We start from the raw sequence: 27,368 nt of genomic DNA on the forward strand, positions 1-27,368 counted from the left end.
CAAATTATTTTATAAAAGGCCTCACTAAAGTGATGGATGACAAACCTAGAATGCCCAGTTCAATACGTATTGGATGACCGAGTGTTTGTCAAGTGACCATCTATAAGATGATCTCATTATCTGTGTCAGAGAAGAACTACTGGGAAAAATCATTAATTTGACCTAACAAGGACCATTTTTAATCTACAAAATGAGAAATAGACTCTTCACTGCTTTATCTAGTTTTAGTTTTTACTATGGATACACATACATAAACATATACATTTGGGATATGTAAGTATAAAAATCTCCTTTACAACAAGCTACAATTCATAATCATCTTAATTCATAAATGTTAAATAATAATGGTAAAATATGCTCCTATTTTAGGGCAGTTGTTTCCCAAGCTGGATGTGAAGAACACTTCCAGGAAATTTTAAGAGGCATATCTTGAAAAAAAAAAGTCTCACGGTCAAATATATTTGAGGAGCTATGCACTATATGTATATATCTTTGGAAATTCAAAATTTACATTAATAATGAGGGCTGTGATAAGCCCTGAGTCACAGAAACCTTTAAGCTCGTGTTTCCCAAATTTTTAGTATTGACCGATCATTTCACAGCATGCCCATTATTATCTCATGAAACACTATTCCATGAAACAGCAGATTGAGAAATGCGTTTGTCAATTGTTAAAAAATGAAGATTTTTATGGCAAGGACTGCTATAATGCCAACATTATCTATAAAGCCTCACTAATTTGAAGTTAAAAACACCAGTGAAGTGGGGACAGAAGGGCCTAACAGGTGACTGGATGTCCTGGTTTGCTTCTCTCATACGGGTGGTTGGGCCATCTTCACTTGGGGGGATCCTTGGGATTAATTGTTTCTTGTGTCCAAGGAGCCCGAATGCCCCAATTTCATGAATATTTTCATGTTTAAGGCAAGGATAACAATCATAGTTATAGCTAACATTTATTGCTTCCAATTGATGTGCTACAATGCCATTTTGAGCACTTTATATTCTAAAATTCTCACAATAAACCATGAGAGAGGTAGTTTTATTATCCATTTTCACAGAAAAGGAAACTGAGGCACAGGTGGTTCTGTCACTTGGCCAAGGCTATACAGCTAGTAAGTGGAAGAGCTAGGATTTAAACCCAGACAGTCTGGCTCCAACATCAACTCCTGTGCTCAACTACCTTTGGAATTACAGCATATGTCAGCAAACTTCCACATTACCAGTGTAATTCATACCACAAAGCAATTCACTTTACCTTCTAGTTGGGTTGAGCCTAGGTAAGTAGCCTTCAGAGCTTAGGAACCATAAATAACACCCAGACCTTGTGCTAACACATCTTGAAAAGCTTGTCTAAGCTTTACAATTGTACCAGAAGAAGTAAAATACAAATAGGACAGCATGTACCATTGCCAAAACAATCTCCCCTTTGTATAGTTTCTTCTTCTCACCAATTTGTTACTATATGCAATACTGACTTTAAGTAAACAAACAAGAAGCCACAAACAATACACCCACCCTCTTTTAATTACAGCACTACAACAAGGCCACTTTGTTAAAATGGTTCATCTCTAAAATATTTTTCTTACCAAAAATGATACACAGATACATACACACTCATGTTTCCCCCTAAAACTCCAATCCTTTTTGTATGTTGTGAGTGGAGTGCAGAGAATAAAGCTCCCACTGAGTGCTTTTGGCCTTCAGATTTGGTGCTCATTACTGTGTAGACATTCTCAGCCAGAGCGCGACAACAGGCATTCAGAACTGTGTTTTCTGCAATGTTTATTGTTTATTCCACGACCTTTTGCTGTTTTTTTTGGTTGTTGCTGTTATTTTACATGTTGGCATATTAATTTTCTATTGCTGTTGTAACAAATTACCACCAATTTAGTGGCATAAGAAAACAACACTCATGTATCATCTCACAGCTCTGTAGGTCAAAAGTCCAAGTATGGCACGGCTCAGTTGGTTCTCTGTTAAGAGTTGTACAAAGCTGACATCAAGGTGTCGGCAGAGCTGTGTTCCATTCTGGAAGTTCTGGGGCTAAATCTGCTTCCAATCTCATACGTGATTGTTGGCTGAATTCAGTCTGATGTGGTTGTAAGACTGAGGTCCCTGTCTCCTTGCCAGTTGACAGCTGGGGGCTGCCCATGGTTCCTAGAGGTCTCTCTCTGGTTCCTAATGTGGCTGCTACGTCTCAGAGCCAGCAAAGCATGTTTGATCCTTCTCATACTTGGAGTCTCTCTCTCACATCTCTTTTGCTTCTAGCCTGAGAAAATTCTCTCTCTTTTTTTTTTTTTTGACGGAGTCTCGCTCTGTTGCCAGGCTGGAGTGTAATGGTGCAATCTCGGCTCACTGCAACCTCTGCCTCCCAGGTTCAAGTGATTCTCCTGCCTCAGCCTCCCAAGTAGCTGGGACTACAGGCATGCGCTATCACACCCAGCCAATTTTTGTATTTTTAGTAGAGATGGGGTTTTACCATGTTGGCCAGGCTGGTCTCGATCTCCTGACTTCAGGGGATCCTCCTGCCACGGCCTCCCAAAGTGCTGGGATTACAGGCATAAGCCACGGTGCTGGGCCAGTTCTGTTTTTAAAGGACTCATGTGCTTAGGTTGGGCCCCCTCAGATAATCCAGAATAATCTCCCTATGGTAAGGTTCATAACCTTAATTACATCCGCAAAATCCCTTCTGCTATGTAATGTAACAAATTCATAGTGTTTAGGGTGTAGATATATTAGGGGACCATTCTGGGTACCACTTCAGGTGAACACTTCTGTGCCAAGATGGCTAACAGGGGTGAATGATAATGCTAAATCTGCCCCAAAACAACAAACAACAACAACAACAAAACCAAAAGAAGAATTTCACAGACATTAAATTCTAAATTTTACCCATTTCCAGAAGCCTTTAAGGTCCAAGAAACAGGATAAAGATCAGAAGTGAGTTAGGGACTAGGAGTAGAAGGTCTTTGATATTATAAGGAGCATAATGAATTGCTCTAGACCAGCATTTGTGCAAGTGGTAGCTGGAAGAAACCACTGCCAGAAACAGAGTGACTTCAGGGGGCTTAAAGAGAATACAGGAATAACAGCAAATGTCTACTCCCAGGAATGCATTTCTATAACCTGAAATAATACTAAAAAACTTTTTTTTTTTTTTTTTTTTTTTTTTGACATGGAAGAACACTGGTGTCAGCTGTTAACTCTCTAGTGGTGGAATCTTAGGGAGGCCCTGGGATCTAGGAGAGAGGCAGGGGCATCCAGGGAGCTGGGGCACTCCAAGGAGGGGCTCTTTACCAATGGGTCTGGAAGCACATCAATATTTTAACAATGGGTAATGGATGCAGTAATATTTATAACACTAAATATTGGAAATGTAATCCAATAACATGAATGAGAGTCAACACGCTCACTTATAGGAACACTACAGCACAAATACTTTTGAATTTCAACATTTCATAACGTATTGATAGACTGTTATTTATTAAGCAGTTCCACAAATACTGAACATTTTGATTAATTTCACTTTTTGTATTAATATAGATCATCTTCAAGTAGAGAAATGCAGTGTTAAGAAAATTGGGAAAAATGCAAGATATGATATCAGAAGGAACACATCACCCACCTGAGAGTTTAACCCTATTTGCCTTTGCATCACTTTCTCAATTCTCCTAAAGTGTCAATTTTGTTATTTGCTGTGTGCCTTAAGGGGACTGTAATTTAGCTACTCCATTTTACGTCTTTATAATTCTTTCTTATCTCATTCATCTCCCTTTCCATTTCATCTTTGGTTTTTCACTTTGAATAGCCTTTCATATATTTATTTTTTAGGTCTTTAGAGACCATTTCTTTCTAGTCAAAGGTAGGGTAAAATGAAACATAATTTTAGTCATACTTAATTAGACTTTTAAATCTGATGGTACACTCTGCCTGAAGCTTTTCAGGGGGGAATTTCTGAGGTCCAATTACAGGGCTAGTCTCATAATAAGAACTAATAATTCATAATGAAATTATTTGCTTTTAAACCTCATCCAGACGCTGTTGTGAAAAATATACTAACCCAACCACATTCCTATAGGGTCATTAACATGGCCAGTACAAACAGGTGAGGTCTGCTGAAGTCATAGTTCTCAGAGCTTCTGTGAAGAGTTGGATGTTGGTTCTGTGACAGTATCACTACAGGGCAACCCTTTCATACCTGTCCTTTCATAGTATGGCATCCTGTTCTTGACGTATGGATTTTGATATCCTTCTCAGCTCAGGTAAATGCCCAATGGGTATTTAACAAATATACAAATAGAAACTGAATCCTTGCATCACTAAACTTTGTGTTGCCTTCACACATTAAGACAACTTAGCTGAAAATAAAGTTCTTAGCTTATAGACTTAGCCCCCAACAAAGTTGTAGAATTTTCTCTATTCTCCTCTGGCTTTGGTTCAACAAGAGAGAAGTCTGAGGCCAGCTTGATTTTCTTTCCTTTGTGTATAGCTTTAATATAAACGTATTTTATCCTTGTAGGTTCTTTTCTTTCTCCCTGCAATTCAAACATTTTTCCAAATGTGCTCCACGTCAATCTTTGGAGTGAATTCCATGGATTGTCTCCCCTTTCACCTTGTAGCACAACACTGATGTTCTTCAATCTACCATCTATCTGATAAGCAAATTCCTTTGTTCCGGTCTCAGTCACTGGTTCCACTACAGGCCCACATCACAAGCAGCCCTAAGAATGCATCTCAGGGCTCCTGTTTGAAATCCTGACACAGAAGAACGTACTCTTTATCTGAGTATCCTGCAGGGCAGATGTGAAACCTGGAACTACTGTAACCGCTTTGCCAATGAATGAAAACAGCCTTTGAAGATGCCAAGACATAGAAAAGGGAATCTTAGAGAAATGGAGCTGCAGCTTCTGGATTAAGCCAACCCTGATGCTCACCTATCTCTGGAATCACCGTTTATGTGAGTCAACAAGTTTTTTATTCTTTAGTGGATCCAGAATGAGTTTTCTGTATTCACAGCCCTGAGCATCTCAAGTACTAATGTCTCTTTTTAATGATTTTCCCCCAAATATTACAAGATCTTTTAATTTGTGTACTCAAGTTTTTCCTCAGTTTAGGAACATGTTTCTTTAATTATGGCTTTTATTACTGCATTTTAAGACCATCAATTTCCTTTCTCTTTTCTTATTTAGAGACAGGGTCTCACCGTGTTGTCCAGGCTGGTTTCAAACTCCTGGGCTTAAGCAATCCCCCTGCCTTGACCTCCAAAATGCTGGGATCACAGGTGTAAGCCACTGCACCCGGCCTCAAGATCATCAATTTCTTAGGCCAGATTTCTATTCTTTATCCTTCATATTTGTCAGTTTCTCACCATTTTATAAATCTTTTTTTCTTTTTTCTCGGTATTTTGTGAGAACTTCCAATATCATCCTTTATGTCAATGGTTCCATTTCCTACAGTATTAATTCTATGTTTTACTGTTTCCTATCAGATTTTAACTGTGCTATATACTCAATTTCCTTACAATTCCACTTATCATTCGTCTCTCTTTCCATCTCAGATTGCTGTTTTCACACTTTAGAGTGTTCAATTCTTGCGGCTTTTTTTTTTTCTGTTTTAAAGAGTATGTCTTCTAGCATTCTTCTCAGTCTACTGACTTATAGAAATTTTCTTCTGATTTAGCTAATCACTTTCAGAATTTTTATCTTTGGTTTTTTGAGTCTTTTGGATAGTGTTACTTTACCCTATCTAGTAGTATTTTTTCAAAAGTTACAATCATTTTTTCTTTTAGATAGTTGTTTTTCATTTTCTAAGAGGAGCAATCTAACCAGACAATTTGTAGTCAATGCAATGTAGACATTACTTTGAACTTATTCTGTAAATATTTAATGGTCTCTGAGTAGCTTAGATGTTTATATCTAGCATATTTCTTCTAATATTACTCTTATGTCTCTGTCCCCACTTACTAAATACCCCATTCTTCTCACCTCCAGACCCCTAGTTCCTTTTTGCATGTATGTGTTTTCTGGTATTTGAAGCGTCTTACCCGAGAGAGCAAAAGATGTAATACTGTGGAGTAGGTAAGACAACAGCACTATGGAGCTCTCAACAGGAAAGGTAGTGGGAAGAGCTGGCCATTTTCTGAACCGAAGTCAACCTTGTGTTTCTGAAACAAGGGGACTTGAGGGAGGGGAATAAAGATCTACCTATTTCCAGGTGCACATAACAAACCTGTGTCACCAAATGGATATATATATGTATATTTTTCTAAGACAGAAAAAAGCCTGTCACCCAGGCTGGGTTGCAATGGCACAATCATGGCTCACTGCAGCCTCAATCTCCCAGGCTCAAGCTATTCTCTTACCTCAGCCTCCCAAGGTGGGACTACAGGCACGTGCCACCATGCCTGGATCATTTTTTTTTTTTTTTTTGTAGAGACAGAGTCTCCCTATGTTGCCTAGGCTTGTCTCAAACTCCTGGACTCAAGTGATCTGTCCACCTTGGTCTCTCAAAGTGCTGGGATTACAGGTGTGAGCCATTGCACCTGGCCACCAAATGGATTTTTCAATTCAGTTCTGGTTAAATGAAAATTCTTCCTATAATTTTGATAATTATTTCACTGCCAGTCTTAGTTTTTTAATGCTGGATGTTTTGAGGGCCAGTAGGTATCACTTTAAACTAAAAGCTCCCAATATTTTAAATAAATTTTGATTGAGGGTTTACAGAGGTAAATGCAAAAATAAGCTGTTAATATGCAATCTGTAAAAAAGGTACTAGGTTAGAGAAAAAAATGAAACATGTCTAAGTTCAGTGCTGTTTTTAATCAGGGCTGTATGCCACCTAACAGAGTGCCTTTGAAAACAAGTTTATTGCATGCTGATGCCTAGAGAATTCAATATGACTCTGATAAGCAAAACAGATAAAGAAATTGGCTTCCAAATTACTTCTGAATATTGAAATATTAGCATGTCAAATTATCACAATTAAATGGTTGGGCAACACAGTGCAAACACATTTGGCATGCTCTTGTTGCCCAACTTTCAAAGTATTGGATCTCCTCCCAAGTTTTAGACTGGGAATGTCCAGCAAACTCTGTGCCAGTGATAAGAGAAGAGCTGGTAGTATCCAGTTCAGTTCATGGTAAAATCTAATCTCCACTAGAAATCTGCCATCTTGAATTGTCCCTTGCAATGTTTCAATTAGCAAGTAAGTACAATCCATATGTCTGCAGCTGTCTGTCACACCTTTCTTTTTCCTGTTATAAAAGTGCATGTATGTGCATTTGCACATACACACACGCTCCTAAGCAGCCAACAACTCTTAAACAATCCTATCTATGAGTAAATTCTAATACCTGTAAATTTAATTTGGCAAGCAAAACTGGAGCAATAAATCACAAACCCAATTCTATCATGTATTTCCAGAGAAGGTTAAAGGCGAAAGACCATGCGGAATGCTCTATATTTCCTATGGTTAAAGTGGGAGGGAGAGAAGGACAAAGGGAGAGAGGGAAAGAGAAGGAAGAGAAGGACAAAGGGAGAGAGGGAAAGAGAAGGAAGAGAAGGACGAGAACAGGAGCGTGGAGGGAGGGAAGAAGAGAAAGAAGATGAAGGGAGGGGATAAAAGAAGCTAGGTAATATCTTTTATTTCTGTAAGAATATACCCAATGTTTCTCAGTTAAACCAAGTGCTGGGTCTTATCAGACACCAGCTCCTTCAGCCACCATAGGAACACCAGATGGGAGGTAGATGCTCAGTGCAAAACAAAAGAGCAAGGGTATCAGACAGCCACAGACCACTCCACAGCAAGGGCCCATATGGAGTTACTTGGTTTGTCACTACCACCTATCATTTTAGTACAAGATCTAGTAGAATCTTTTGACACATCTTACTATTTGTTGTAATTTAGCGCCTTGGTTGTGTTTGGTGGGAAATTATGTAGGCATACAATAAAATCTCAGCAATCTACATTTACCTGAAGTTTTTTACTATATTTATTATTGTCTAGTAAATTTGCATAAACACAATAAAACAAATGTAAATGTTACACCACACTTTAAAGGAGTTACCAAGGCCAGACTCAACTCAGATTGGAGGTCCAAGCCCCAGCTAGAATAATTTTGTGCAGGTGTGGTTCTTTTTATTTTGTAGGGCTATGAAGTACCTCCTGCTCATGAGAAAAATGAGATGGTAAGTTTGCCACTGACTAAAGATTAGATTGGTAAGAACTGACTTTCCATCCAGGACACAATTTTCCTTTAGAGTTGGCCATAAAACTTTCATTCCAGAGGTGCCCACCCTACACCTGGAGGAAAGGAGCATTCTTGTCTCTGAAGACCCGGGGACACAGAATGCACCTGAACAAGCAGGCCTTGCCAGGTTTCCCCCAGTTTATTACCATTAGATCATACCCTTGGTCTTCTGGCCATACTTCTGCATGACTGTCCATAAAAATGCACAGTTGTCTCTGTTTCTTTGGGTCTTCATTTCTGAAGTCTCCCATGTCACATAAAACATATTAAATAAATGTTTATGTTTTTCTCTTAAAAAAAAAGAATTGGCTTTCAATGTATAAAATAGTGACTGTCTCTGTGTTTTATAATCAAAAGTGGGTGGCTTCTGGACCTCAAGCTGAATATTTTCATCTGACTCAATGGCTGAAAGATGTGACCAGGTAGACCTGAGACTTTATGACCAGGTAGACTTGAAACTACTAGTTTGATTATTTTCCTATTGTAAGCAGCTGATGGAAAAGCTTCTAGAGTTATTCCAAGGAGTAGACCTAGAAGGCATCCAAAGTAATGATGCATGAGCACTGGTGACTAAGAAGGAAAAATGACATGAAGGACCCAAATTCTGCCTGGAAGGAATATCATAACTCAATATACATTATTCTTCAAGCCTAGGCACTTATGAAATTCTGTAGAATAATCTTTGAACTGCCTGTGCACTGGAAAAAAACTGGTCTGAAAAACTGCTTGGGATGTGATCTGAGATAATTTTTTTTTAACTGACAAAATGAGGTTGATTCCTTCCCTATCGCTACCCAACTGATAAAAAGGAAACCCACAGTGAATTTTACAGTTGAAAGACGTCTCTTATGCATCAAACCAAGCTTAACAAAAGTTTTATAAAATTACCATATTCACTTATGTTTTCCACTTAATATTTTTGACACAGTCTCACTCTGTTGCCTAGCCTGGAATGCAGTCGTGTAATCATAGCTCACTGCAGTCTCCATCTCCCAGGCTCAAGTGATCCTCCTGCTTCAGCCTCTGAGTAGCTGGGAGTACAGGAGCACATCACTATGCCCAGATGATTTTTTTAAATTTTATTTTTCGTACAGACAGGGTCTCACCACGTTGCCCAGACTGGTCTCGAACTCCTGAGCTCAAGTGATTCTCCTGTTTTGGCCTTCCAAAGTGCTGGGATTACAGATGTAAGGCAACATGGCCAACCTCCACTTGATATTGTTTTAATGTAGTGGTAGAAAAGGTAGCAAGGCTTACATAAGAGTTCTTTTCTTGCTTTACTCTTGACAACCTTTCTTCATCTTTGAGAATCTCAATCCTACCTCCCCCCTCAAGCTAAAAACAGAGTTTAGTTGAAACTTTTTGCAGGGTAATTTGGTTTAGCTAGCACAATTTAAAAAATTTGCATGTCATTTGACCCTGTAATTTCACTTCTGGAATTTACTGTACAGAAATACCTGGACGAATGCTCCATAAAATAAGCACAAAGATTTTACTGCAACACTGTTTGCAGTAAATATTGTTTGTATTTTTTGACCAAAAAACCCCTAAATGTCCATCAAGAAGAAATTAAATTATGAAATAAATGAACTGACAGTTATTAATCTGTTTAAAAATGAGTTAAATCTCTAGGTACTGACATATTATGATAAAATAAAGCGAATAAGCAATGTACAGAAGAGTATCGGGTAAGCCCATTTCTGTGAGAAAAATTTACAGATGTAGATGTGTACCTATGTATTTTATGCATTTATAAACTCTCTCTCTTTCTCTCTCTCTCTCTCTCTCATTTGTAACAAGGAAGATCTGGAAGTATATCGAGGGGACTATCTTTGGGAGTTTTGGAGGGAAGTACAGGAAAGACAATGTTCACATTTTATACTTCTGTATTTACATTAGGTGTTTTTACAACCAGACTATGTTATTTTACTGTTTCGTTTAAATTTTTTTTTCAATTAAATAAAACTAACAGGCATGGAAATCTCCTACTTTGATCCTTCTTACAGCAATTTTTGTTTCTTAAAGTGTCACGTGGAGTGAAAGATCACAGAGACAATGAGGCTCCCCAGGTGCAAGCATTTTTTAAAGTAAGGACATATTGAGGATGATCCACTAGTGTCAATAAACACTTTATACTTGCAAGTTTGAGCTCAAGCACCATTAATTCAGGAGAAGAAGGCCAGGCAGCTGCATCAATATCAGCTTGGCTGGTTTTACATGCAAGGGCCCCAACGTCTATAGCCCCTACACAACCAGAAAAGAAGACAATGTGGGACACAGAAGAATGAGACTTCAATGAGAAGGGCACTGACTTATTTTCTCCCCTCTTCCCAATAAATGGCAAGTTGTCTCTGTTTCTTCTTTAATTTATTCTTTTATTTGATGACTTAGACCTGCATTGTCCAATCAGTACATGTGGCTACTGAGCACTTGAAATGTGCTGAAAAAAGTCTGAACTGTGATGTGCTGTAAGTGTAAAACACACATTGGAGTTTGAACAGTTAGTAAAAAGAAAGAATGTAAAAATATCTCATTCATCCATATATTTATATTCATTACATGTTGAAATGATAACATTTTGGATGTACTGTGGTAAAAAAATATATTATTAAAAGTAATTCGACTTGTTTCTGTCTACCTCTTAAAATGTAGCTACTAGAAAATTCAAAAATACATTTGTGGCTTTCATTACATTTCTCCCAGACAGAGCTGGTTTATACTTTTATAGATATTCCACATGGCAATGCAAATGTTCAGAAAAAGGAATAGCAGGGTAGAGAAGTAGGCATGACACACACACACACACACACACACACACACACACACTTTTGAATTCGTAATAAGGAAGAAGTGGAAGTATATCCAGGGTGTATCTTTGGGAGTTTGGAGGGGAGTACAGGAAAGACAATACTCACATTTTATACTTCCATATTAACATTAGTCATATTAGACATAGTAAGAGTTTCAGAAATGACCAAGATATGGCTTTCTCAAAGAATATCAGAGTTGGAGTGAATCTTGGACATCATCCATTCCAGTGTTTTAGGGTCTTTTTAAATCTCAGAAGCCCAATATAGAAAAAAGATGAAAGCAAGATACTCTGATTAAAGCTGAGTGTGGGAACAAGAAGGGCCGAGAAATCTCTGGACTATGCATAGGAAGGGAATCTAAGAACTCTGAAGCACAGTTTGAATTCCATGGATGTGGTATTTCAGCCTCTCCATTTTATAGGTAAAGACGCTAAGTTCCAGAGGTTGATGGTTTGCCTTCAGTGGCAAAGCTGGTAGGGGTAGGGCTGGAACCCATTTTAGATGTCTGGTTCCTAAGAAACAACACCGTGCTCTGCATGACATCATTGCTGCAGCTATGGTGGACAACTTGTGTGCATGGAAAGATAGTGGCTCAGGAAAGTGCTCTGACATAGGTACAGACACAATGCTATGGGGCTACTGTAAGCACAGTACAGTGCTTCAGGCCTCTTCGTTAAAGAAGCAGCTTCTAGATTTACCTTTGAAAGATGACAGAGGCAGCTGGGCACCCAGGACAAGAGAAGAGCAAGGGTTCTAAGGAGAAAAACTTTGAGGCATGTTTTGGGGCCAAAAGGTAGGTCTCTTTCACTAATAGTGACATCTTGGAGAATAATATATGCAATGGCCAGAATAGAGTTGGAGCCTTCTTTCAAAAGGTCTTGGGAGCCAAGGATCCTACACCAGTCTTAGCAAGATTTTGAAAAACAGTGATAATAAGAATATTAATTTATCATAAATACATGAATGGGCAGGAAACAGGGAAACAGATGGGCAGGTTACTGGGTGACTGTTAAAGGCAGCCTCAATTAATGAGATGCAGGTCATGATGGAAATGGGCCAGATTGGAGGGGCCCCATGGAGACAGAATCCACAGGACTTGGATACAGAAGGATGAAGATGATTCCAGGGTGACTCTGAGGACCCAGCTGGGGGGCTGTGGGATGAGGGTTCCATTAACAGAAAAAGGGAAGGTAAGAGAAGCTGGTTAGATGGGTTCAGTGAAGAAAGGGTATCTGTGAGGTGGTTGGTGGAAGAGTCAGTCCATTAAGAAACTGCAGTTTGGCCCTGAAGCCCATCTGAGGGTCATCTATATCTCATCTAGATAGAACTCTTTGTAGACACCTAGGTTTGGGAGAAGGGAGATGAAGAGCCAGCAAAGGGGATATGGGCAGAGGCACCTAGAAGTGTGCTTTTTACCAACAGTGAGGACAGGGAGGCTTTCACGGAGTGAGTGGCCACAAGATTCAAATGCTGCAGACATCAAATGAAATGAGAATGGAGAGGAGGCTCCTGGATGCAATGATGAGGAGGTCACCATCAACCTCTAATACAGCAGCTTAAGTGTCAGGAGGACTCTGAAGTCAAATAATCCTGGTTCAAAGCCTCTTCTTGTGCCTCAGTTTTCTTACCTGTCAAATAGGGATGACAACAGTGCCCTTTATAAAGTTATTCTGAGATTAAAATGAAATTGTGTATTTTAAAGCACCAAATATAGCTGACTCTCGAACAACATGGGGGTTAAAGGTGCTGACCCCCTGTGCAGTCAGAAGTCCATGTATAACTTTTGACTCCCCTAAGACTTAACTACTAATGGCCTAGTATTGACTGGAAACCTTACCAATAGCAAACAGCTGATTAACATATATTTGGTATGTTGTATGTATTATACCCTGTATTCTTATAATAAAGTAAGCAGAGAAAGGAAATGTTATTAAGAAAATCATGAGAATGAGAAAATATATTTACTATTCATTAAGAGGAAGTGGATCATCATAAGGGTTTTCATCTTTCTCATCTTCACATTGAATAGGCTGAGGGTAAAGGGGAAGAAGAGGGGTGAGTCTTGTTGTCTCATGGGTGGCAGAGTTGGAAGAGCTGGAGGTGGTGGAAAGGGAGATAGGAGAGTCAGGCACACTTGCTGTAACTTTTGCTGAAAATAATCTGTATATAAGTGGACCTGTGTAGTTCAAACCTATGTTGTTCAAGGGTCAACTGTACAGAGCGTGGCTCACAGTAAGTGTGGAATAAATGTTATCTATTATTTTTATGATGGGAAGGGATGAAGAAATGAGCAAGTGAAGAAGAAGTGGAGGCTACATGTAGAGACACTATTCTTTCAAGAAGTCTGGGCATGAAGGGAAGGAGAAAGACTAGGGGAATACAAAGGGGAATGCGAATCTTTTCCAGAATGGAGAGACAAGGGCATGATTTGACTCTTACGAGGCAAGTCAGAAAGGGATGATGGATGAAGTGAGAACCTAGAAGCAGGGTAGGAACAAGAGCAAGGGTTGAGGGAGATTTGCCTTGTAAGCAGGGAGAATGCATCCTTCTCAGAAACTGGAGGGAAGGAAGGAGAAGGTGAAGATAAAGAGAAATTTTTGAACTGAAAGAGAAAAGGAACTCACTTTGAGGGCTTCACTCATCTTAATTAACTGGAGATGGGGCTGAATGTTGGGTTGGGGGTGTGGAAGTAGGTTGGGGCTTAAGGATCGTGGGGATGGGAAGAGAAGGGAATCCTAGCATGGAAGTGGGTCTCAGACCAAAGGAGGGGCGCTGGAGGGGAGGAAACATGCCCACCAAAAGCCTAGATGCAAGTGTTAAACAAGCACGTGTGCTCTAGTTGCTCTTATTTCTGTCTCTAAGTAGAGCTTTCTTTTCAGTGGTGGAACATTTGGATGATGAAGTCCCTAATGTACAATGTCATGAGAAGGGAGAAGAAAACATTAATTCTCACGGGGGTCACTAAATGCTTGTGTATAGGCTGGGGGACAGGGAGAGTGCAAGCTGAGTGATGCAGCTGCTGAGTCAATCAAGACCCTCAAACTGCTCTGTCTCCACGTATTTGCAAAACACTTCTGTCAGTAACATTTACTCTTACTCTGTAGTGACTCTTTGCTGGAAAATCATGGGTCCTGAAAATCTCCAGGTCATGCCATTAGGACTGGGGAGACAGGAGTGTAAGAGGATTGCAAAGAGAAATCGGGAGGCTTTGGCGGAACTGTGCCCCCAAGAAGCAGATAGCTAAAAACACTGCAATTCCCTTCTTGAGGGGATAGAGCACCTACAGAAAAAGGCCTGGTTTTAGTTACCTTGAAGAAGATTGTGAGTAAAAGTTTGGGGAAGAAAGGAACTTCTTCCTATGTGACAAGGATTCCAAGAGTCAGATTTGAAAGGAGTAACAGAAGTAGAGAGTCAGCGAGGGGAGGTATTGGGGGCTAAGAACAGGGAGGGGAACATGGGAGGAAGTAATAAACCAGCAGTTGTTAGTAAGAGGGAAGCAATGGCTTGGGAAGTAAGAGGGAAGAAAGAATGGTAGAGTGGTATATGATATGTGATAGAATGGTTAGAAGAAGACTAAGCAGATAAAATCTGGTTTGTGGTAAAGATCACAGAACAGGCAGACCTAGGATATGAGAATGGAGGTGCCCTGGAGTGGGAAGGTGGAGGACCAAGAGATGCCGCCACAGGGAAAGGCCAGGTCTGGTGGTGGCTTCTCAATATATGTCATGAAAACAAATATATTTTTCAAATTCATGTTAAAGTACACATCAAGAATTTAAAAAATCAGGCCAGGCACGGTGCCTCACGCCTGTAATCTTAGTACTTTGGGAGGCCAAGGTGAACTACTGAGCTCAGGATTTCGAGACCAGCCTAGGCAACAACAGGGAAACCCTGTATCTACTAAAATACAAAAAATTAGCTGGGCGTGGCGGCATGTGCCTGTAGTCCCAGCTACTCAGGAGGCTGAGGCAGGAGAATTGCTTGAACCCAGGAGGCGGAGGTTGCAGTGAGCCGAGATTGCACCACTGCACTCCAGCCTGGGCAACAGAGCGAGACTCTGTATCCAAAAAAAAAAAAAAGAATTAAAAAAATCAATATTAATAACATTACCAAAGTATTAATTTGTTCTTACTTAGAACTACCTTGTTTGCATTACTCAACCAAAATTGGACCTTTTCCTGGGTACCATCTTGGATATTTCCTTACTCATAAAAATGCTTTTTAAAGAGATCTTCCCAGCCAGGCACGGTGGCTCACGCCTGTAATCCCAACACTTTGGGAGGCCGAGGCGGGCGGATCACGAGGTCAGGAGATCAAGACCACGGTGAAACCCCGTCTCTACTAAAAATACAAAAAATTAGCCGGGCGCGGGGGCGGGCGCCTGTAGTCCCAGCTACTCAGGAGGCTGAGGCAGGAGAATGGCGTGAACCCGGGAGGCGGAACTTGCAGTGAGCCGAGATCGTGCCACTGCACTCCAGCCTGGGTGACAGAGCGAGACTCTGTCTCAAAAAAATAAAATAAAAAAAAAGAGATCTTCCCATTTGGCTGGTTCTTTAAAGGAAGAAAAAAAAAAAAAAAACAGAGTCTAGGAAAATATCCAACAAAAGGTAAGAAATCTGAAAGTCTAAAGTGCCCTGGTTTCCATGCACGTGTTTTGACCTAACCTGAAATGATGGGTTTCTTCTCACAGGCTAGGGCGTGCCTCCTGGCACCTTGGTGTTCAGGTCAGCTTGTGAAGGACCTCATTTCCTGGATGTCACTAGGGAGGGTGCTCAACTATGGGGAGGCACCAACACAGTAACCAATGGGAAAATTGGCAAGGTAGTCAGTGACATTTTAAAGACATTTGCTCACTGACCACTGACCCACAAAGGACAGTTTCACTGTCAGTTTCTCAGCTACTGGTGTTTAATTCATAGAAATCAATGACAACAAGCCTAGAGAGGCCACCAGACAAGAGGCAATATATGACAAATCAGGAAGCCTTGTTTGTTTCCTTCTAACAGTGACTCTATTTGTTATATTCTTCCTGGTGGCATTTGGCATTTCTTAGCTAGGGATTGGCAGAGCTGGCAACTCAGAACTTCTAAGAATTACTATCTGCTTGCCACAATCTTCGTATTCAAAGAATCATGTTTTATTTTCTTTTTTCTTCCTTTTTTTTTTTTTGAGACTGAGTCTCACTCTGTCACCCAGGCTGGAGTGCAGTGGCACGATCTCAGCTCACTGCAACCTCCACCTCCTGGGTTCAAGTGATTCTCCTGCCTCAGCCTCCCGAGTAGGTGGGACTACAGGAGCATGCCACCACGCTCAGCTAATTTTTTGTATTTTTAATAGAGACGGGTTTTCACTGTATTAGCCAGGATGGTCTTGATCTCCTGACCTCGTGATCCACCCACCTTGGGCTCCCAAAGTGCTGGGATTACAGGTGTGAGTCACCGCGCCTGGCCGCATGTTTTATTTTCTAAATGTGCATTTTATGTGACTTTGCTGTAACCTGGAAAACCCCATAACTTTCAAACTACAGACAGTTCTAACTAGGATTACAAGGCAACCAATAGATACCTGGGGAGTTAACACTGTGAATTTATTTTGCTGTATAGTTAAAAATCAGTCTATCACAACCATCCAATCATCCATCCATCCATCCATCCATCCATCCATCCATCCATCCAATCTCATCCTTTAAGCTGACTAGTTGGCCACTAACCAAATTTATAACAATTTTTTTTTTAGTATTAAAATACAATTCAATGTGGAGTAAGGATGGGTTACTCTGGATGAAGAATTAAAGGAGAAAGATAAAAAAATGTAGCTCTTACCCATTTTGTAGAATACTTCTGTGGGCCAGTGTGGGCAGTTATTAAACCCAGATAACAGTGACAGATGATATTTAAACTCTCTGGCTCTTTGTCAACCATCTGCCCTATGACTCTCTTTACTGAGTTTATATTTCCTAGGTATTTCATTTTTGAACAAAAGACATGCACCTCTTAATAATATGACAGAGAATTGGCCAACCTTTCCAATACAGGACAGATTCTAAATCAAAGCTATTAAATACATGTGTGATTTGCTTCTTGACCACTCTAAAATATCATTGCTGCTACATCAGAGTAATACACAAATCATTCCAGAAAAAAATATGGCCTAGTAGGTCAAACAATAGCAATGGCAGAAACCCAGCAGAGTAGAAAAATCAAAGGCGATCGAGTCAGGCAGACATGGGGTCTTGGCTCTGTCATTTGATTGTTGTATGCCCATGGGCAAGTTATTCACCCTCCTTGTGGAAGGCTCTAGTTCATTATCTGTAAGCTCTGGAAAGAAGTCTTCAGAATAGGGGTTTAAGCAGATAATGCACATGAAGGTGCCCCCAACCCCCAATTGCCAAGGCATGGGCCTGTCACATGACAAATGGTAACTCCCTTTGCTTCTTTTCTTCTCCCTAGGTTATGGAGGATGGTGAGCCTGGCTGACACATAAATGACTATTCCTCAAAGATTTTAAATAAACAACTAGGATGCGACCTCTAAAGAAGGTTAATCCCAACTGCTGGCCTTCCACTGAGAAATCTTCCCTCTCCAAAAACAGACTTGTCATTATACCCACTCACAGTACTCTACACTTCTTCACAGCATTTATCCCACCTCTGGTTAATTAACTAATTGTGCAGGCAATGGATTTTTTCTCTACTAGGATTTAAGTCACCCCTCTAGAAGGGGGCCTGGCATACAATAGTCACTCCATAAGTTAATTGTGGACTGAATGGAACACTTGTTATAGGGTTTCCAACATGTGACATATTACTGTTGGTGACATGTGAGATGATTTAGGGGATAAACATGCATGAACTTTCTGAATAATTTTAGTGGTTATATATTTATTCTAATGTGTATCAGACAAATAAATAACTGGTCAAATCTCTGATTTTTATACACAGCCGTGACCCTCATAATAACGTTTTGGTCAACAATGAATGAACCACATATGTGAGGGTGGTCCTAAAAGGTTATAATGAAGCTGAATGATTCCTATCTCCTAGCCATCTTAACGTTATTGTAGTGCAACGCATTACTCACTTCACATGTCTGTGGTGATGCTGGTGTAAACAAACCTATTGCGCTGCCAGTCATATTAAAGTATAGCACATATAATTATATACAGTACATAATATTTGCTAATACAAGACTCTGTTGCTGGTTTATGTATTTACTATATTATACTTTTATCATTATTTTAGAGTGTACTACTACTTATAAAAAGAGAGTTAACTGTACAACAGTCTCAGCCAGGCCCTTCACGAGGTATCCTAGAAGAAGGCATTGTTATCACAGGGGATGACAGTTCCATGCATGTTATTGCCCCTGAAGCCCTCCTAGTGGGACAAGAAGTGGACGGGCAAGACAGTGATATTGACCATCCTGATTCTGTGTAGGTCTGGGCTAATCTGTGTGTTTCTTAGTTTTTAACAAAAAAGTTTAAAAAGTAAAAAAATAAAAAATTTAAAAATAAAAAAGCTTATAGAATGAGGATATAAAGAAAAGATTTTGTATAGATGTACAATGTTTTTGCGTTTATTTATTTATTTTTTTTAGACACAAGGTTATCTAGGCTAGGGTGTAGTGGCATGATCCTAGCTCACTGTCATCTTGAACTCCTGGGCTCCAGTGATCCTCCCACCTCAGCCTCCTGAGTAGCTAGTACTACAGATGTGTGCTACCATGTTCAGCTAATTTTTTATTTTTTGCAGAGATGGGGGTCTCACTATGTTGCCCTGGTTGGTCTTGAACTTCTAAACTCAAGTGATCCTCCTGCCTTGGTTTCCCAAAGTGTTGGGTTACAGTGAGCCACTGCATCTGGCTTGCTTGTGTTTTAAGATGTGTTATTACAAAAGAATCAAAAAGTTAAAAAATTTAAGAAGTTTTTTTTTTTTTTGAGACAGGGCCTCCTTCTGTTGCCCAGGCTGGAGTGCAGTGGTGTGATCTTGGCTCACTGCAACCTCTGCCTCTCTTGGGCTCCAGTGATCCTCCCAACTCAGTCTTACAAGTAACTGGAACTACAGGCACACACCACCATGTCTGGTTAATTTTTGTCTTTTTTGTAGAGACAGGGTTTCGCCATGTTACCCAGGCTGGTCTCGAACTCCAGAGCTCAAGCAATCCACCTGCTTCAGCCTCCCAAAGTGCTGGCATTACAGGCGTGAGCCACTGCACCCGGCCAAAAAATTTAAAAAGTTTATAAAGTAAAAATGTTACAGTAAGCCAAGGTTGTTATTATTGAAGAAAGAAAAATATTTTTAGATAAATTTAGTGTAGCCTAAGTGTACAGTGTTTATAAAGTCTACAGCAGTGTACAGTAACATCCTAGGCCTTCAATTCACTCACCACTCACTCACTGACTCACCCAGAGCAACTTCCAGTCCTGCAAGCCTTATTCATGATAAGCATTCTATATAGGTATATCATTTTTTATTTTTTATACCATATTTCTACTGTATCTTTTCTATGTTTAGATACACAAATACTTACCATTGTGTTACAATTGCCTATGGTAGTCAGTATGATAATATGTCATACAGATTGGCAGCCTAAGAGCAATAAGCTATACTATATAACCTAGGTGTGTAGTAGGCTACACCATCTAGATTTATGTAAGTACATTCTACAATGTTCGCAAAATGACGAAACTGTCTAACAATGCATTTCTCAGAACATAACCCTGTCGTTAAGCAACACATGACTGTACTTTTGTTTAGGATGAGGCTAAATAAAAAAGTAAACTGATAGAGAGTAGTAAAAAAAACCTAAGTAAATAATAGTACCAGTCTCATAAGAATATGGCAAAAACAATGAAGGTGATAAAGAAAGGACAAAATTTGGTAACTACTGCCTTAGCATCAAGTGGGTACCCACAGTTTAGAAGTTCAAGACAACCAGGGCAGCACAGTGAGAACCCCATCTCTACAAAAAATAAAAAATGCTAGGATTCCCTGACTTAGGATTAGCCTAAAGCAATGAATGAGTCTGCTTTAAGAGCCTATGGCTTGTGAAGTCTCAACTGGGTCAGTACTGAATCAGGAGTCAAGTCAGAACCAGGTCAAGCTGGTGATGGACCCCAGAACTCATCTGGCATAAGAAGCATGACACATGGATATCTGGGGGGTATCATAGGAAATACCAAGGACACAGGGTAGCCACCCTAGGAGGGATGGTATGATTGGCCTTGATTCACTCTCCTTTCAGCCTTAAAGGCATATGGACCTGGTTTCTGATACTGCTTCCTCCTTCAAGCAATTATTTCTCAAATTACTATTTTTGTGCAAGGCTTCTGGAGAAAGGGTACTTTCTTATGTGCACATTTGAAGTGCCAAAGGATCTCTACCCAATGTCTCACTTTTCCAGCAAACTGAAGCAGACTGCTGCCACTATCATCAAAGGAACCCTCCCCTGAGCCTCCAATATTTGAGTTCTACTTCTCAGTCCCAATGCTGAGATGGAGAGATAAGTATTCCTCTAGTCTTGGATTGGAACATAGAATGAATTTTCCCACAGAAGAAAAAATTTTGATGAATTAGCACAATGGGTGTTTTGTATATGTTCCAGGTCGTAGAGGATTCTGCAAGCTAGGCTTGGAATCCAGTGACCACTTATCACTTCAGTGGAAAATGCTTTTAACGTTTTAAAATAAAATTTGTTCCACAAATGGAGATTGCCTATACAGCAAATTCCTTAGTAGTGAATACTTAATTCTACATATATCAAATTTTATCTTTCTTTTAACATCTTAAAAGAATTGAATTTTAGCATCAATCATGACTAGTATTCAAGTCTGTAATTGTTGAAGGACTCTGTCTTTACAGTTGAGACTATTCTAGACACATAAAGATAATTCCAATAAGCATTTCTGTAATCAACTCTTGGCTGTACCGAGTTATTCCTGCGATGAAGTAGAATGATTGTCTTAACTCCTACTCTGCTCTATTGACAGTAAATTATTCTTGGTTCTAACCATAAGCCTTTAACCCAATGTCTTCTACACTTGTTGGATGAAAAGAATCGCTGAAGGTACTTTTAAAAATAAGAATTCCTGGCCCCAGCCCAGTAATGAATCAGAATCTCAAGGGAGAGGCCTGGGAGCCAGACTTTTAAAGACTGCCCATCCCTGGTCATACTGTCATCCAACCCAGGGGTTCTTATCCTGGAGGCTGTATTAGGATCGGAGGACTTGTTGAAACACAGGTTGCTGGCTCCCAGCCCAAGAACTTCTGAACCAATAGGTCTGGGGTGGGGCCTGAGAATTTGCATTTCCAGCAAGGTGCCTGGTGATGCTGAGGTTCCTGGTTCAGGGACCACACTTTCAAAATCACTAATTTAGCCTGTTTGGCAAACACTGCAGCTGATTTCAGTATTACTTTTTCTCTCCCCTCCTTGGGAAAAAAGCAACACCAGAATAGAACTTGCAAGCTTCTTTTTCTCTCCCCTCCTTGGGAAAAAAGCAACACCAGAATAGAACTTGCAAGCTTCCTTTGGACTCATACCCCTGCTACTTCTTAGCTGCCTAATGTTAGACAAATAAATGTACCACTCCACCTCAGTTTGTTCTTATTGGTAGGACTAAGAAAGGTAGCATAAAAGAAGAGGTTTGACACTATACTTGGCACATGGTATGGCTGCATTAAACATCTGTTTAGCACATGGTATGGCTGCATTAAACATCTGTTTACTCTGATCTCCTTGCGATGATCTCCTATCCTATGAGCCACAGATGAATTTGCTGAGTACTAGCAATAGTTCCAAAAATTTGTTACATGTACAAAACTTTGTTTGGTTAAAACCAACCAAACAACAAGCAAGCAATGGCTGACCACTTCTTTTCCTTGTGAGCTACCATGGAGCTACATTTTAAAGATACAATGGGAATATACTGTTTCCTAACTTACCTTTTCCCATGGAAATAAAAATAGAAAAGAAAAAAAAGATTAGATTATGATTAGGTTCTCTGTTTAATTTAGACTAGGCTGAACTTAGTACCCAGGTATGGATTATTTTCCTGGCAGATCTTTATTATATTATTTGGCTATTTCTTGTGACCTGAAAATCAAACAAACGAATCACATGCTCTCTTAGAGGGAACTTAGAGGGCATCTAGCCTACGCACCAACCCTATAAATGCTACTGAAACATCACCAATGTGTGGAGGTCCAGCCTCTTCTTAGACACACAATGAAAACTCACTATTCTCACAAACCCCAATCCACTCTTCAGATAACTGTCTAATCATTAGATTTCTACCCCTTTTAACAAAAATCTTTCTTTTTGTAATTTCTGTATCCTTGGTCTTGTTTCTGTCCTCTATAGTACCGGAATATATCTAATCTCTCCTGTACATGGCAGCATTTAGAGTGCTCTGAAGTAGCACTGACATCCCCATTGCCTATTCTTTTTCAGCCTAAATATTGTTTTTTTCAACTATTCTCACTATCAAAATTCCATCAAAAAAGTTTTCATATACTTAACAGCCTTGGTTCTCCTCCTATAGATAAAGTCCACTTTGAGGATATTTCTTCACTAAAAAAATGCGAAAATATGTGTTATTTTCACCATGTCCTATCATCACCAGTCAAACAATGTAAATTATAAGAACAGTGGGGTATTCCTTCCCAGGCAGAGTTTCTAGAAGCTGCAAGCTACAGTCATATAAAACAACACTGTAAGCACTGAGAAGGCGGTTTCAGGACAGGCTTGCAAGTGGTAGCCTGGGGTAGATGGATCTGGCCATCATGACCCCTAATGATAGAAATGCCATGCTGCCACTCAAATTCACAAAGATCCACAGTCTCTTTTCAAGGAAAGCAGAGTGAAACAAAACGTATTTCTTACTTTCTACGAAACATTTCTGCAAATATGCAGCCAACACTCCAGAGATCCACGGGGGTGGCGTAGCTGGACTGGAGCAAGACTTCGGGTGCTCTGTACCACAGCGTGACGACCTGCAATGGCAAGCGGATCCAAGTGTTACTGACAAAGGTGGCTGTTGGCTTAGACTCCTGACTAAACCTGGTGGTTTAATGACAAGATGTAGTTCAGAAAGAACTCCTGTAAATCATATAAGGACACTGCGCTAGAAGCAATAGGTAAATAGGACTCATCACTGACAGGCCAGGAAATTACATCATCCCCACAAACTGGGTTCCCACCTCCGACTCTCTGTCTAACTAGGATGGCATAATAACATGAGTTTCAGAAAGCAAAGACCAAAAAAATTTTTTTTAAACTTAGAAACCGTTTTTTTTCTCCCTCCCTTTAAGGGCCTTTAAAAAATAATACATGGAAAACAGGTGATGGCAACAATTACAGCTCAATCCCCAGGCCAGCATTATTGGCAAATTAGAAGATGATGGCATACAGAGTGGTGTAATGGACTTTGGAGACTCAGAAAGGGGGAGGGTAGAGAAAGGGGTGAAGGAGAAAAAACTACATACTGGGTAAAATGTACACTACCTGGGTGATGGGGGCACTAAAATCTCAGACTTCATCACTATACAATTCATCCATGTAACCCAAAACCACTTGTACCCCAAAAGCTGTATATATATATATATATATATATATATATATATATATATATATATATATACACACACACACACACATACACACACACACATATATATACACACACACAGACACATACACACACACACACACACAAACACACACACATATATGAAGATGGTGCCAGGGCTGCTGGATGGTGTCCCTGAAGTCTACACAACACCCAGGACATGTCAAAACTGCTCTTACCATGACAGCTTGGGGAATCAAAGTAAAACCCCTCTCCATGATGCTCTTTTCAGAAAACAAGTAAAAAGTGGGGAAGAACTTAAGAGAGAATGTGTAACCCAATTGTTCATATGATGTGTGAAAAAGCCAGGCAGAGGAAGGGATTCCAAAAAGACAAGAAACTCATTTAATACAGAGCAGCGTATAGTAAGAGATGAAACAAACACAACAATTTTTCCTGCCAGGTTGAGGGCTGAAGAAAGCATATCATGTTAAGGCTGCAGATTTGAGTACATAGGGGGGGTTCAAGTGATTCCTTTTGTGGGGGAAGGGGCAGATAGTCTATGGATACCTGGGAGGTGCATTCTTTATTGTCAGATAAGGAATTCAGAATATAAATCTATTATGTCAGAATTTTATATTATTCAGATCCCTTTTATCCTTATTGTTTTGTCTAGTTGTATTATTATGGATGTCTATCTAAATTTTCTAAAATTCTGCTTTATACATTTTGATGCTATATTACTTGGTGTGCTAAGATTGCAGTAGCAAGTCTCAATAAATGGCGGCTGCCATCAATTTCCTTCTCTCCTTATTTGCACACACTGTTGCTCGTATCAAGGGATGGATTTCATTCATCTTCCATTGAATCTGAGTTGGCCTTAGTGACTTACTTGACCTACAGAATATGGTAGACGTAATGTCTGAGACTACCAACGTTAGGTCATAAGAAGCCTGAGCCTAGGCCTTTTCTCTTGAGATGCTACCTCTTGGAACCCAGCTGTCATGCTGTGAGAAGCCCATGAAGATGCCCTGGTTGACAGCCCCAGTTGAGCTCTCAGCTGAAAGCCTGCGAATGAGCCATCTTGGACATTCAAGCCAACTGACCTCCCATATAACTGCAGTCCCAGACAATGTCACACAGAGCAGAACTGCCAGCTGAGTCCGGTCAACTGACAAGATTACGACTGATAATAAAATGACCGTTTTAAGTCTTTAGATGATTATATGGCAACATCAAATTGGAAAAAGATTCTTGACAGGTTCCCCCTCTATATCTCATCTAACATATTTTGCTTTGAATTCACACATGGGTCAAGTTTTGTTTAAGTAATACTGGTTGATATCTAATGGAGGGATGGTTGTGATATAACAGAAATAAAAAACAAAACACAAAACTGACAATACTGAAACAATGTTACTCAAGTTACCATTTGGCCCCAACATATCTTTCTATCAATGCATCACCTCCCAGAGTACTTTCCATCAATGCATCACCTCCCATAGAACTTCCATAGCCTTTATATCCTAGTCACATCTATACTGCACCACTGGTTTTTAACCCTGCCTGTTCATCAAAATCCCCATGGGGTTTTAGAAAAACTTAGGTGTACAGGTCTTATCTTGTGCCACTGAATTAGACTTTCTGTGGGCTGAACTTTTTGGGTTGGAGTTTTCCTCTTTTGTTCCTTCCTTTTTTTTTTTTTTCTTTTTGAGATGGAGTCTTGCTCTGTTGCCCAGGCTGGAGTGCAGTGGCATGATCTCAGCTCACTGCAACCTCCGCCTCCCGGGTTCAAGCAATTCTCCTGCCTCAGCCTCCTGAGTAGCTGGGACTACAGGCGCACGCCACCACACCCGGCTATTTTTTTTTGTATTTTAGTAGAGACGGGGTTTCACCATGTTGCTCAGGCTGGTCTCGAACTCCTGAGCTCAGGCAATCTGCCTGCCTCAGCCTCCCAAAGTGATAAGATTACAGGCATGAGCCACTGCGCCTCCCCCTTCTTTTTTTTTTTTTTTGAGTTCTTCAACTAATCCTCACCCTTGGCTATGTTTGAACACCACTAGATTATGCAAGCATATCCCATCGCTCTTGTCTCCATGCTTTTGTTTATATCATTTTCCTAGCCTGGGCAACTCTTCTTTCTCCTCTCCACATATGTAAATTTCACTTATTCTACAAGGCCTAGCCTAGATGCCAGCACCACCCTGATGCAGCACCAGCTGCTATCTGAAAATCATACCTTGTAACATAGCTCATAATATGGTTTGTTCCTGAGGACATGGCCCTGCCTTAATCTATGTTTATATCTGTAAATGCCTATCACAGTACTGTAAACACAACAATAAGGGCTTATACACCTATCAAATTAATCCTTTTAAGGCAATCATTCCTAGAAAGATAACTGGGCAAAATTCAATGACCAGTCATTTCCAAAAGGGAAGGTATTGTTTTTGCTAAGAAGAGCGTCCAATACTGGGGTCTAGTTTTAGTTACATTACTTGTTTCTGCTTTATTAATATTTCTAGCTGGAGGAACACTTCTTTGCTTCCCTGACACACTGTAAACAAAACTGCAGGTGCAAACTGTCTGTAAGGTTCCACTTGAGTGGTTGACAGAAATACACAGATATCATGAAGGCACACACTTATCTTTCTACCTCAATTCAAAATAAAGTCTAGCAACATAAAAAGAAAAGTTTAACCTGAATACAGCCTTATTTTAAGCTGTTCTAAGGAAAATATTATTTCTTTCTTTTTTCTTTTTAGACAGGGTCTTGCTCTGTTGCCCAGACTGGAATGCAATGGTGCGATCTTGGCTCACTGCAATGTCCACCTTCCAGGCTGAAGCGAGTCTCGTGTCTCAGACTCCCAGGTAGCTGGGACTACAGGCACATGCCACCACACCTGGCTAATATTTTTGTATTTTTTGTAGAGATAGGGTTTCACCATGTTGGCCAGGCTGGTCATGAACTCCTGGCCTCGGGTGATCTGCCCACCTCAGCCTCCCATAATGCTGGGATTACAGGTGTGAGCCACTGTGCTCAGCAAGAAACTGGTTTCTGATTGATTACCCATCCTAAAAAACTTTAGTAAGGCTGACTATCTTCATTTTCAATACTTTAGTCAGTTATACCTATTATGATAAATAAATGTATAGACAGTCAAAGTCATAATAACAATATAGATATGTTAGGGAAATTCCCTCTATTCCTTTTAAAATTTAGTTACCACTCAAAATGTAGAATGAATTTTTATCAAATGCTTTTTAAAATGTCTATTAATAATGACCATATAATCATTTGCCTTTGTTTTATTAATGACGTATTAGTTACATTAACAGATTTCCCAATATTGTAGCATCCTTGCCTTCTTGGAATAAATCATTTCTGATTGTGTATTATTCTTTTAAGACACTCTGAAATTCTATTTGCTAGTATCTATTTAGGATATTGACTTATATTCATAAATGAGGCTGATCTGTAGTTTTCTTTTTTGTGTTAATTTTTCATGTTTTCTTATCAGGGATATTCAAGCTTCCAATCTTTATTATATTCTGGAATAGTACAAACAACAGAAGAATAATCAGTTTCTTGAGGGTCAAACAATCTCACTCATAGAGCTGTCTGGATCTTTGTTAGCAGTGTGTCTTAACGGTCTTTTGAATTTCTTCTTGGTAATTAGTCTGCTCAGCTTTCAACCTCTTTAGAAGCCAATTTTCGTAATGATAAAGGATTTTCCTACAAACAT

At 39.8% G+C, this 27,368-nt stretch overlaps 1 protein-coding gene across 6 annotated transcripts in view; it reads right to left on the reverse strand.

The window, feature by feature from the left end:
* Positions 1–27,368, reverse strand: part of CDK6 (cyclin dependent kinase 6) — a 231,775-nt gene that overhangs the window by 43,633 nt on the left and 160,774 nt on the right. For all 6 annotated transcript variants that reach the window (XM_003318579.6, XM_063814733.1, XM_063814734.1 and 3 more), the window contains one exon: positions 22,938–23,047. In XM_003318579.6, the coding sequence (XP_003318627.1) occupies positions 22,938–23,047 (110 nt within the window). The remainder of the gene's footprint in view (positions 1–22,937; positions 23,048–27,368) is intronic.

The sequence above is a fragment of the Pan troglodytes genome, chromosome 6 (assembly GCF_028858775.2).
Source record: "Pan troglodytes isolate AG18354 chromosome 6, NHGRI_mPanTro3-v2.0_pri, whole genome shotgun sequence".
Classification (NCBI taxonomy): domain Eukaryota; kingdom Metazoa; phylum Chordata; class Mammalia; order Primates; family Hominidae; genus Pan; species Pan troglodytes.